The sequence below is a fragment of the Patiria miniata genome, unplaced genomic scaffold, assembly GCF_015706575.1.
Source record: "Patiria miniata isolate m_02_andy unplaced genomic scaffold, ASM1570657v1 HiC_scaffold_29, whole genome shotgun sequence".
NCBI classification, from domain to species: Eukaryota; Metazoa; Echinodermata; class Asteroidea; order Valvatida; family Asterinidae; genus Patiria; species Patiria miniata.
The window spans coordinates 25,013,213-25,026,773 of NW_024037068.1; the positions used below are offsets into that span (position 1 = coordinate 25,013,213).

Below are 13,561 nucleotides of genomic sequence, written 5' to 3' on the forward strand. Positions count from 1 at the left end.
TTTCCTTTTCCAAAGCCAGGCCGAAAATTGAATTAAATGATTATTTACAATAAAAAAAAAAAACAATCCGACATCGCCACCATGATCATTGAATCAGTGAACAAATGTCTCGACACTATTTGATGTAAATTGACAAGTATTATTTTGCCAAGCTTTTTATCACGTCACGATTACCATTGCTATTAAAATGGAGCACATCGTGGTGTCAGATTTTAAAACGGCCTTATTAAATTTAAAGGTACGGAGAGCACGCAAGAAGATTTTCAGATTGTGGCATAACAATACAAATAAAAGATACTGATTTTGAATGTCATCAAATGTCACTTCACTCACCACTTATTGGGCTGATCTACGTTCATGCCAAAATATCGACGCCGAAACAACGCTCGACACAGGGGCAATTTCCAGGTATGGGCAGTGCCGGTTGGTGTCGCTGATCGGGAACCACATCCAACAATTGTAACACTTGAGAGTGCAGTGCCGTCGAATTGCTAGTGTTGTCGCAACGCAAAGTTGGATCGAAATCAACCTGTAACCTCAGCTCTGCCCTACAGGAAAATTACAGGACCACGTCCGTAATTCGCGCTATTTAGTTTAACAAAGCGCGGTATGTAAAAACTCGCTGAAATTTCTATTAACTTTTGAACGCAGCGCGCAACCAAGGCGGGGGCGCTGTCCGTAAAAGAGAAAAAAGTTAAGTTGGCCGCGAGAGGGCGCTTTGCGAACAGTATGCAACATGATGTGTTGTATTTACAAAAGTTATGATGGAATAAGGGACCTGTCGAGTTAAGGTCAGTGAGAAAACACGACTGGTCAAAAGAAGGCTGTAAGAAAGTTTTCAAATAGGTACTCGACAGGCTATTGTGTACAATGTACAGTGGGGCTGCTCGCTACTGACGTGTACATGTACACTCTTTTGTCCACGAAGAAACTTAAGTACGCGTCTCTTCTCGCCACTATGACTGTGGCTTGATGGACTACGTATTTGGTTCTCCGCGCCTTTATGTCCTTGTCGAGTGGTTGGATTAGACGTATGCACTTGGGAAGCAAGAGGTCGTAGGTGTGAGTCCCTCCCGAGTGATTTTTTCCGACCTTTTTTGGGGTCTAACTTCCAATCGGGAGGTAACACACTGAGTATACAGTGTTAAGTAATACGTCGGTGAAGGGCTAAACCTAATTTGATTTACATCACCCCGATGCAAAAAACCCATCTTATTATATAGCTTTATTTTGATCAACGTTGGTATCAGGCTGAACAAGATTCGTAGTGTCCGTGTGTAAAAGTCACGCTATCTGCAACGTCATTTAAGATCCCTGTGTTTTTAAGGGCAAGTTTTGTTTTCAATTTCTTGATGCAAGCTGGGAAGTTTCGGATTCGGGACACCAGAAACCATTTAATCGTGTCGGGATTATATTTGCATCTTTATAAAACCATTGAGCGGTAGGAAAACTTCACCTGAAATTTGTGATGGGTAAGTTTAACTTCCTTCGCAATGTTAGTGAAGGTATTTACTTTTTTGAGTGGGGGGAGGCGGCTGCTGTCCGGGGGGGGGGGGGGGGGGGGGGGGGGGGGTTGGAGAGGGGGAGATCCAGCGGCGTAGCCAGCGGGGGTAAGGGGGTATTTTCACATTCATTGTGCGACAGTGTGCTTGGTCGTGCCCCTCCCTCCTCCTCCCGCCGACTCTTTTATTTTACGGATATGCTAAGTGTCCGGAGAGAAGAAAAAGTACTTTTCAGCACTGATTTCAAGTCCTGACCTTACCCACTCCCACCCCCACTCCCACTCCAAAAACTTCCCAGCTTGCGTGGTCATTGGGGAAGTAAATTCCAACTGTTTGGGTGCTAGTTGTGATTTCATTCGTAAAGTGATCGCCTTTTGCAGATATTGAGGAAACCACTTTGTTTGCATTGGTGATTGGTCACCGCTGTTCCCCAGACCATGCCCAGACATACAACGTGTATATCGCGTACACGACACGAAAACGTATTCGTACTCCTCCGTGTCCGATGTAAACAAGCGGTTTTCCCGTTTTTTTTCGGGAACGGTAAGGCATTACGTTGGTTTTCTTTCAACCAGATGTTTGAAATAGACTACGTAAACAATCCAAAACATGACATTTTCGGGGATTTCAGGATCTAGTGTCCCTTTAACCTTAAAAGGGCCGGGTTATTTTTATTATCTCTCAGCCGGGGGGGGGGGGCGGATTCCAATTTTCCTTGGAAAGTTTTTCGCTACGCGGCAACCCGTGGTCCGATTTTTATGTTTTTGGTATCAAAATATGCGCAAAGCTCGAGGCTAAAAAGTCATAACAGCTCGGGTCGCGAAACTTTTTTTAAGAGGCTATCAAGTTATCTGAAACACCCATCAAATTACGAACCGTATTTTCGCAACGTGTCTGCGTTTCACTTCGTTAAAAATCTAAATTATTGTATCACGCGTCAGTGTGTTGGCACCTAGGTTGGCAAAAATGCAGTTGGCCAACCACGGCCTGCAAAACTATGGAAGGTCCAACACTGCAAAAATGAAGAAGAGTTATTAAAGATCACCAAAATATTATTTGATACTTACAAATACAACATTTTCAACAAAGCTACAAAATAAAACTATGTGTTGATGGCGTTATGTTTTTGGAAAAATACGTTGCAAAACCACGGTTTCAATTTATGCGCTTACGGCAGCCCATACAAAATGGCGCCAATGTTTACAAACACTACAAACACAAAAACGGACTATACGCCTCTGTATTAATGACGTCACACCTTCTTTACACGTGCACTTTCCTATGGAGCCAGTGGGGGCCCACGGTCCACTGAGCACCATAGGAAAACACTCACGTAAACAAAGTGTGATGTCATTAGTACAGAGGCTTAAAGAATTCAGTTTCGTCAACCGATAGTTCAAAGAAGGGCCATGGTTGTTGCTTGGCAACTTCACTTTCGTTTGAAAACAACAGGGGGCGCAATTCATATTCAATGATAATGAACGCTTAGCCTTGCGACTGTCAGCTGATGGATTGTAACACCCAAACTGTCATTATCGATTGCAAATCGTCCCTCTTGTCGGATAATTCGTACCCACGGCCGTACAAAAAAATGTCCACATGAAAAGCGCCACCTAGTTTTAAATGGCATTCAGCTCCGTTTACGTGTAGACCTAAAGATCTGAAGAAAATGCTTCAAAGGCCTTTTTCTAATTATTTTGATTTTTCGAAACACCACTCTAGCTAAGTAACTGAGTGTCAAGCTCGCCTATAAGGCGTAATGTCACAAACCCGGGTCCCCCCTCACCCTCTCACACGCAATGTGTCTCCGGTCTCATCATAACAACGCTCAGACAAAATAATAAATGCAGGCAAATTTATAGGGTACAACTATTTATTTACACTATCTACACAAATATATCAAAATCACCAAATGGGGAGAATTCAGCCAAGTAAATTATAAAATGCAAACACCAGATTCAGACTCTAATTTCATGACCTATAGGACCAATATTAATACATACATATTCACCATACATCGACACTCCCAAAACCAAAGGGCTTTACAACCTGAAGTCGCTGAAAGGCGAAAAGCTAACAGTTCACTTTAGGATGAGTCTCTGTCCAGCGGTCCACGAACCAGTCCTTGCTTGACTAGGAAGGGATGGACGATTCTTGGGGCTTGGAGGATCAGATGTCCGCGACCTTGGTCTTGAGCGGAAGGGCCTCGGGGATGTATCGGCCGGTGGGATGTATCGGCGCAGTCCCCAACCAATGGGTGGATCCAACAATGAAAGGCGTGTGGACTTAACTCCACAAAAAGGAGCCCTGAAATAATATTAAATATAATAATAACCACCCACCCTATTTTCAGGCTGTAATTATAGAATCAACTGATCACACACAAATATTTTTATCAGCCCAAAAGGGCAGATTTGCAACGTAACGCATTCAAATATGCACAAGGTACAATACAGCACAATTGAGCCATACACTGATGTTTAAATGAATTAATTACTTTATACTAATGAAACAAATATTAAAATGAAACTTACAGTATATTACTGGCTCCTAAAACTTGGACCACCGTCAGAGGATGCAAAATTCGCTGTCTAAAACACAGCTCTTCAGACCAGGCAAACTGCCAGCCAAAATGGCAGGAAAAATCTATCTGCAACTAACGCTGCTGAAGGGTAGGCTATCGCCTTACCTGGATTCTCACACATCCACTCAGTAGTAAGACTTCAGCAAAAAAAATAGCTGAATCTTCAAAATGTTGGAGCTATCGCTCTACAGTGTGCTATCGCAACACGAGCCTGTCTGCTAAAACTGCACCCAATGCATGTATGTGCACACTTCAGTGAGCCAGTATTATGCTAATTTAACCTTAAGAAAGTTTACCTGCACATGCCACACACAGAAGTAAACTATGCAGGGCCACACCTTAATTTGCATAAAATGTGTATATAAAAGGAACTAGGTCAAACTTCGCCACACGTAGTTCAAACAAATCTTAAGGAACTTACACTTGGAGTAAAATATCAGGCTGACCTGTGACACGTCACGAACTCCTTTTGGGAGATTGCTCGCGCAGAATGCAGCTGTGGCGGTGTGTTGTGCATTTAGGACTATGAAATACTGACTCACTGGTGGTATTGTGTATGCCTACGTGAGGTTTGTGAACTTCAAACCAATAAAACGGTAAAAGGCACCGAATTTCTTGGTAGTAAATGTTCATGTTACACTGGAAAATGTATTTAACACCAGCTAGCCATGTCTTTATCATCTGTATAAGACCGGCCACGTGACCAAAATGAATGGTAAACTGTCTTTAGGTATTTATGAATGCCTAATGAAGATTCAAATGCTGTTTTGCTGCTATTTAAAGTTACAGTGTTCTTGCAAACAACGTTTCGATGTGTATATTTTGTTAAGCGAAACCAATCGTTTCTTCCGAACTTTTTAGGAAGACTAGCTCCCATATGTCCTGTAAATGAATCCAAATTGGCAAACTCTCGGGAATTGGGGACCCTATTTCCTCTAGTCTATTATTCAACGTTCCCTATTGAATGCAGAAACAAACTCATTAGCAGGGTAACCGTAAGGTCATGTCCAAATTCTGCTAAATGCACTTCAAAAATCTGTCAGATTGATCGAAAATCCGCCAAATTCCCCAGAATTACCATACAGCTCTATGAGAATTACTCGAAATACACTTTAAACACTTAAAATCACATGCAGATGTTGTAGTATTGCCTTAATTAAGGTTCAAATTACACTATAAACAATCTATAGTCACATGAAGATGTTATGAAATCGCATAAATTTCAAGTAAAACGCGGTTGCGTCACGACGAAATCCGGTTCGCAATGAACAACAGCAACTAGTCCAGCCAACATGTCCCGGGTTAGATTGAAAAGATTGAAGGCTTTTTGAACAAATGCACAATTTTTTTTCAAATTTGCTGTTTTTCTGTCAAAATCAATTGCTACAGAATTCTGCCAAAAATTTACCAAAAACTCTCATTCTGTCAAATTTTCTGTCAAACCCGTTTTTTTTTAAACTGTCAAAGTTAGCCGAAAATCGGCTAAAACGGTCACCATTCTCATAAGCTCCATGCATGGATACGTGCAAGTACCATATATATTACTGACCTCTTTGACACATTTCCTTTTTCATTTCCTTTGGTCGGAAACGTTTGTTTAGCGTCGCGGATGTAATTGGTGGTCTTAGACCAAAGTTTGTAGTTAGAATCATTGATACGCCACTGCAGCATAGTTAATATCTGAGTATTGTTAAAACTTAACCACGTTCTTATATTCCTCCACAATACATTAAATAATACTGTATACATCTGGGGGGGGGGAGGGGGTTAGATAAATGAAAGAGTTCATGATTATTAAATGCCTGATAATCTGATCTGATAATTTTAAGTTTGTCTTGGGGGATCTAATATTCATGACTCCTCAATTATTACACGTTAAACAAACCTTTCATCAAATAGAGAGAGTATTGTGTTAATTTATGTCAATTTCCTCGTCATTAAGTGCCATTCATTCTGCACCACTTAGTAGATCGTATATCATTTTCGACTTGGAAACAGTACAACTTGACTAACTTTAATTTTAGTTTTACTTCACTGATTCGGGGAATCACTTACTTCCAAGTCAGCATTAGTCAGCATGTATTGTCAGCATGTATTGTTTGACCCTGAAAATCAGTATTTTTCTGTCCTTATGTTTCGGTGGTTGGTTGGTTTTGTTTGTTTTTATATTAATACGTGTGTACCGTTCCCCTTGTAAGAAATAAATTAAGATGCTTCCAGTTCTTTCTGTAACAACTTGAGATTTAGCAAACATTGCTCGGCATAAGATAATGCATGTGCGTGTCCCATATACACCTTTCCCCCATTTTGCATGATATGATTGTGCAGAGCACTGTGTGTCTTAATAATGAGTCGTGACCAAAGTCTTTATTTCGAAACGTAATATTTGTATTTTAATGTGCTTGTATATCAAAATTGCAATAACGACTTGAACCGAGACTGTGGTACCCTTTGAACTTGGTTTTTCACGGAAGGAAATAAATATCAATTTGCATCAACGTCAGAAGGTGCGGTTGCACTGAAGTTCGTTTTGTTGTTTGTTCTTCTAAGTAGCTTGAAGATTTCCATGAACAAAAGTCACGTTACTTTTCATCTCTTGAAGAGAAATGTTTAAAATCCTTGGAGAGTTTTGCACGTGCACGTGTCTGTACGTAAGGAATCGTGGCCGCTTGCTTGAATCAAGGATTATCGACAATCGAATGTTCAAAACAACATTGTGAGTCAACAGATACAACACTTCAGCGGTAAGCTAGCTCAGTCGATTTGGGTTGTGAATCCGTTTTACATCTTATCAAATGTTAAAGCATTTGCAGGGGCATCTAATGAAATCAAAGATGAAATTCTTGATAAGAACCATTCGAACCGCCATTCTAATTGCTATGTACCGGTACGTCGACGCACCGCACTGTTGCCAGGCCGTGTGACACGGTTGACAATACAGCTCAGTATACGTAACCCGCTACCTCACTTACACGACCACACACACGTATACGGACATATACATGTACAGGGTGAGCCATGAAAGCGGAACCCAAACCCAACAATTATATTTCATATTTTAAAAAAATATGTAGCACCAAACTTAATAATAACTGGAAAGCCAATTATATAAGCTACTAGATGATAAAAAAATACTGAAATTGCTCAATCTGTTCAAAGAATATCACCATTTAAACACAATGACCCTAAAACCTCTTTCGTCCATTAATGCGATTTCAAGAATCGTCGTCACAATTGTTTTCAAACATCACCAGCGATCAATTTTAGTTTAAACGTTAACAAAATGCAACAAAGTCCTTTTGAAGGCCCGTCTTTTAAAAAAAGTGGATTTTATAAATCATATTGTTTGCCTAAGCAGGGTTGTTAATAAAGATATTACGTACTACAGTTTTTGACAGTTTTGAAACAAGTATTCTGTGTCATTGTCCCCTCCCTTGTCATTAGAAAACACAGATATCCCCATAGGCGAGGCCAAGATGGGGATAGGGGTTGGGGGGGGGGACATAAAGGACAAACACGAAGAAGAAGTAAACAAGAAAAACCCAAGATGCGAAGTCATATTGATGCTAACTTAATGCACATTTAACAACATGGGCGTCATTTTTTGCCGTTTCATACACAACCATGGGAATCTTGAGATGAGGAGGAAGGTTTTCCCACTAAAACTCGTCATTAGACATCTGACGTCAATATATCAGTCCCTCTCTTCTATTGTGCTTACAGGAAGCCAACACAAGTTGTCGTTTTAGCTTTGGCTATTGTTTTAGACCCTGAGGTACGATGTGTCTATCAAACTAGGAATACTTATTGACAATTCCACCCTTCAGCTGACACCTGTTTCAAAATATCAAATTTCGGGAAATACATTTTTTTAAAGCAAAATGAAGAGATCACAAGGTACCGCCATGACCGTGTCGGAAGAGGAGAAGAAAGAAATTGGCACGGGAGGCATTCATGTGACAGGTAAACTATAACATGACGCTGCAGTACAGTAGTAAATATACCTACTGCATACAATAGTACATTTATGATTCACGTTTTATTGCGCTTAATTTGACGTGTCTAAAAAGCCACATTTCACTTTTTTCAAGTGAGATAATCATAGTCATTCAATCTGTTTCCCTGAGAGTCGACACCTATATGCTTTGTACATTATTGTAATCATTATGGTTGGACATTAACCTGTTAATGGGTTTTTACTTGGGCTATAAATGGTAATTAATATTTGTTTTCGGACTTGTTTTAACTGTGGCAATTGTTTTCATTTATTAAAACATGGTATTCATAGCTTTGACTGATGAAGGTCTGCGTAAGCTCGCCGATCGACTCGGTCCAGAATGGGAGAAGCTGGCCACATATCTGGGCTTTGACATGGCACAGATTTACGGCTTCAAGACAAACAACCCAAGTCACGTGGCGAATCAAATATTCCAGATGCTCGTCAATTGGAGACAACGACAAGGTGCTAGTCCTGATCAGTTGGGAACTTTGTCCAGGAAACTGACAGAGGCCGACAGGAAGGATTTGGCTGCCATCATGCCCGGTAAAGATAAACTTAATTCAACCCGTAGCATCCGTTAAAGTGTAACGACCCAGCTTGAAGTGATCGATTAACAGATTGTTAAAGGCTTTACCGTCAATAAATTCAGTCGATTGCAAGGGTTGATTTCTCTGTCGTCAAATGAAATTCGTGTATTGGGGATAATCAAGCAAACAAAACATGATCTTACTGTCGTGTACCCACTGACCCTGTCATAGACCATTGTATAGTCCCCCAACTAATTTTGTGTAAAAAACGAAATGACATTGTTATAGCCAGTAAAAAAAATCGAACTAGAACATTTTTGGCGGACATTGAATGCAGACGTTGCTATATTTTGCAATGGAAATGGGGTGAGTTGGGGTTCACCCCTGTGTACATCCGGCTATGAGCCTCAGTATTATGAACATGTCCACTTAAGGTCGAATGGTGTTCAGCACCCCCCCCCCATGCTTTCGTATTTGCAACTTGTGAGAAAAAAAGTTTCAGGATTTGGGGGCTTAATATTCCACACCTGCTCTTCCCACCGAAGCAACAGAAAGTACAGTTGCTTGAAAATGCCTTATCGGATATCTTTAAATGGCCGCCATCTTCAGACATTTACCCACATAAATCGAACAGAGTGAGACCAAATATTTGTTATCCAGTTTTAGTTAAACTGTTTCCAAAACCTTACTGTGCTTTATGTCGAAACACTTAATGTTCAACAACGTTAAATGTTTTTTTTGCTCGTGGATATTCCATAGTTAATCACTATAAAATATTCATACGACGACAGTGATGAAAACGTGGACAAAATGACAGTTTTAATAGAAAAAATACTTTGCGCTTGAAACAAATTTATCAATTAAAAAAAAAAATAGAGTGTTTTTCTTTTTTGTTTTCTTTAGAAATTTTGGAATGTGTACGTTCTGATGTCCATCGAGAAGGGAAGGTGAATGTGGCTAATAAACAACCTGACAAGTACATATGCCACAAACACAAGGATGGCGTCAAACTATTCTATTGCAAAACATGCGATGAACTGATCTGCCATGCGTGTACTGCTGTAGATCACTCTAGACCCGATCATGACTTTATCGACACCGGAAAAGCTTCAAGAGAATACAGACAGTCACTGGAACATGACTTCGCCGAATTGGAGAGAGAAGTGCAATACCTCGAGTTGTCTCTACAGGACACAGTTGAAGCTAAGAAGGTTGTCAATGTAAACACAGCAGAGGCTCGAAAAGATGTGCAGGACAAGGCTGCTGAGGTCATAGCAAAGGTCAAAGCTGAGAAGGAACGACTTCTTGATGAGATCACGACCCACGAACAGGAACAAAATAAGCGGCTGGATGAGCACGAGAAGACAACGATTGACATGGTGCAGAGAAAGAAGCAGTCACTTGGAAACGCCAAGGAAGTCACGAGTGATGCATCAGACTGCAACTTTCTTTCACGCTACACCGTGATTAGCAAAGATTTAAAAAAGATGCACAGTCAGCATCTTGCACAGCATCATCACAAACTTTGGTATTTAAGGTTCAAGCGAAGTCAGACAGTCGATGACATCGATCTGGGCAAGGTGGATCAGGAAGGAGACACATGGCAACTGCATCATACATTTGGAGAAAAGGGAAGTGGTGAAGGGCAGTTTGAAGTAGCCAGAGGCATTGCTGCTGCAGCTGAACCTAACGAGATTGCTGTGACTGACTTGATGAACAAACGAGTACTCATCTGCAACAACCAGGGGCCTACAAACAACTACATTCCAATCAACGCAAGTACGTTGCTAGAGCGCATGCATTTACACACATTTACACACATTTTTTTTTTCTCTCGTTCAGTTTCGGACAGCGATTAAAACTTTATCCATGTCCTCTACTCCCTAGTTCATTTTCTCGAATAAAATCGCTCTGACATTTTCATTCCAGATACTCACTTAAATACACAGCATCAACAGTCATTTCCTTAGACGTCATCCACAATGCCTTCCAGGGCTATTTGGGGGTCAAGTACCAAGTACTACATATTACTACATGGGTTGTGCACACTTGTATGGAAAGAACTGCATACTACAGGTTACTACTCAGTAGTATTTTGTAGCATTGGTGGCAGTTAGGGTTAATCAGTGTTATTCAAATCAGTTATATGTTTCCCGAATCTTTCCTGCTTAAAATCATGTTTGTTTCGGAGGAGACATTGTATCGCTATTCGATCCTACACAAAATTCTTGTATACCTGTAAGTCCCCCCTTTCCCGACCCCCTCTTTCTCTTTCTCCCTGCGTGACACAGTTGACCATAATAGCCATTTTCATTGTCCATGTTGTCCTATATAATAATTGTTATTGTCCTATTCAAACAGATTTATCAACTCATTTCGAAAGCACTGTATCAGTGCGGAGTTAGTGGTACACTATCTAGGCATTCGCGCGCATGCTGATCGCACGTGCATGCAAAGCTTGTATTTCAGTGAAATCAGGATTACAGACAGATGGCCCATAAACAACAATAATAATGTGGTTAAAACAATTTTACTGACGAAATTGAACATCAACCATAACCCACTATTGAAATGTCTATTCACTGTTGGATTTAATTTATTCACCGTTGGATTTACCCGTACGGTATTAATGGAAATTATAGTCCTGGAATACTTCAACATCATGAGTCCTAACCCCATGTGAAACCTGCAGTTTATGGTGGTCATGCGATCGCGAACAAAATGACTTTAATCAAAATCCCTGCATATATTATACAAACTCATTCGTTCACATTGTATTACGTCACAAAATTGCTCGCTGTGAGCTGAACGTGTGAATGTCTGTTAGTGGATCAGTATCAATTGACACTCAAACACTCAGATTACTAGTGAATATTTGCATATCAGTCATGCTTTTAAAGTCGACAATAGTTTACTCGAAATACTCTCAGTTATCTGAATGATCGCATTCATAATTATTTTGCTTTTCAGATGATGTCGTTGCTGTATCGAATCACTGGGTGTGTGTTACCCCCAGCAAGTTGATGGTTTATCATAGGGACACCAGTGCCAAGTTTAGTTTCGGCACTCTGCCAGAGAGCGAGGATGGCATGTGGCTCATAAGTGTAGCAGCCATGCCGAATGGAAACATAATAGTGGGTGATAAGGCGGGGAAGGTATTGACTGAGCTGGATCCTAAGAATGGTGATATCCTACACACTATGCAAGTGAGGATACGACCTGACTACTTGGCTGTACTGAGCAATGGTTGGATCGTGGTCAGCGATGAAGACGAAGGACTAGTGGAGATAGTGGATGTTTCGAAAGACGCCGCTGTTACTGTAGGTTCAATCCAACCAACCATCGCCGGTAAACCGGTGAAATACTGCAGGGGTGTATGCAGTAACAGCTCGGGTATCTACCTTGCAGTGAGCACATGGTACAACACCACCAGTCACATTCACCAATATGAGTGCACTGGTCAGTTTGTCAGATGTGTGGCTCGGGGTCTTTACAATCCCCAAGGAATCACATTTACACCCAATGGACAGCAGCTGGCAGTGGCTGACTGGCATTCAATCAAGGTGTTTCACAAGGTGTGATGTCAACGATGTAAATCCGGCATGAAATCGTCTTCCCACGCCTAAAGTTGAATCGGTTTAATACGTATAACGCGCTTGTATTAATTCATGTTCTCCACCGGATATCTAGAAATGAATTTGAAAACAAATGTGTACACGTGAAAAAAAGGAATCTTGGTACTTGGCACCTGCTGGCTTAATGCCACCATGGGCAAATATCCCTTCTCATTTTCAACTCTGTTGACGAATCTAGGTTTGCATTATTCGGTTGAGTTCCCTACAACACAATTAACAGATTGAAGACACGCATATCGTCATTAACGGTTATTCGAAGCTGCACATGTTTGAATGTATAATCTCACCTCCCCATATTCCCCCTAGAATAATTTACATTTTTGGCGTTATCGATTTAAAAAGATAAAAATTTACACAAATAACTAATCTAAAAATTAATGTGGCCTGACGTTGCGAACTAGCAAGTTCTTCTTCAGAGGCTAAAACAGAAATGACAGAGGTACATACATTAACAAGGGGGTACACACAAACATGCAGGGATGAAAGAAGAAACACAAAAGGAGGATTAGGTGGGAAAGGTGTGGAAAGATGCAGGGGAGGGTGGATGAGAGAACAAAGAAACAAAGGGAGATGGCAAACCACAAGGGGTCTGGTATGAACAGGGGAGGGACCAGAAAGGGGAAGGAATCAAAGGTCACAGGGAGTGGGAACGGACAAAAGAGTGTGGGAGTGAAGGGGGATTATGCGGGGGGGGGGGACAGTATGGAGGTGGAAAGGGATGAAAGATGGGGGAAGATGGGTAAACACAAACAATGAAGACCAGGTGGATTATCTGTAACAGAAGACAATGGAGGAAGAAAAAGATTAATCATTTAATAACTAATGGCTTGTACATAGTTAGCTATAATTCTTCTAAAAATGTTTGTTATCACTTAATTAACCATCAGTTATCAGAAAACAAATCATGCATTAAATTAAATTAACTGTATTAGTAGATATGTGCTATTAATCAAAACAATCTTGTTTTGGACGCTACGGTTATTTTCAATAATCGTTGTCAGTGGGGATGTAGTGGAATCAATCACAATTCACTGACAGTCCCCGCAAGTCGGTCACAAGTCCTCCAATTCAAATCACAAGCTTTGCAACTTAGATTTGACAAAGATATTTCTTCATTACCTTTCGTCTATTATTGTGACTGGCCTTGAGACTGGCGTTGTGACTGCATGGACTTGTGACTGGAATTGTGACTGGCCTTGTGACTGCAGTTGTGACCGAGCTTGTGACTGGACTTGCGGTTAACATGTGATGGACCCGACTTGCCGGAAAAATGTTCACTTTACAATCATTACCAATATTTTGGATCGCTTTGT

General features: G+C 40.8%; 1 protein-coding gene across 1 annotated transcript; it reads left to right on the forward strand.

Annotated features, from left to right (window-relative positions):
* Positions 1–6,635: 6,635 nt before the first annotated feature.
* On the forward strand, positions 6,636–12,194 carry LOC119735309. Its single transcript, XM_038209008.1, has 5 exons — positions 6,636–6,830; positions 7,964–8,049; positions 8,375–8,629; positions 9,517–10,392; positions 11,584–12,194. Exons 2-5 carry the CDS (start codon positions 7,968–7,970, stop codon positions 12,192–12,194), a joined length of 1,824 nt encoding a protein of 607 aa, XP_038064936.1. The 5' UTR covers positions 6,636–6,830; positions 7,964–7,967.
* The last annotated feature ends 1,367 nt before the right edge of the window (positions 12,195–13,561 follow it).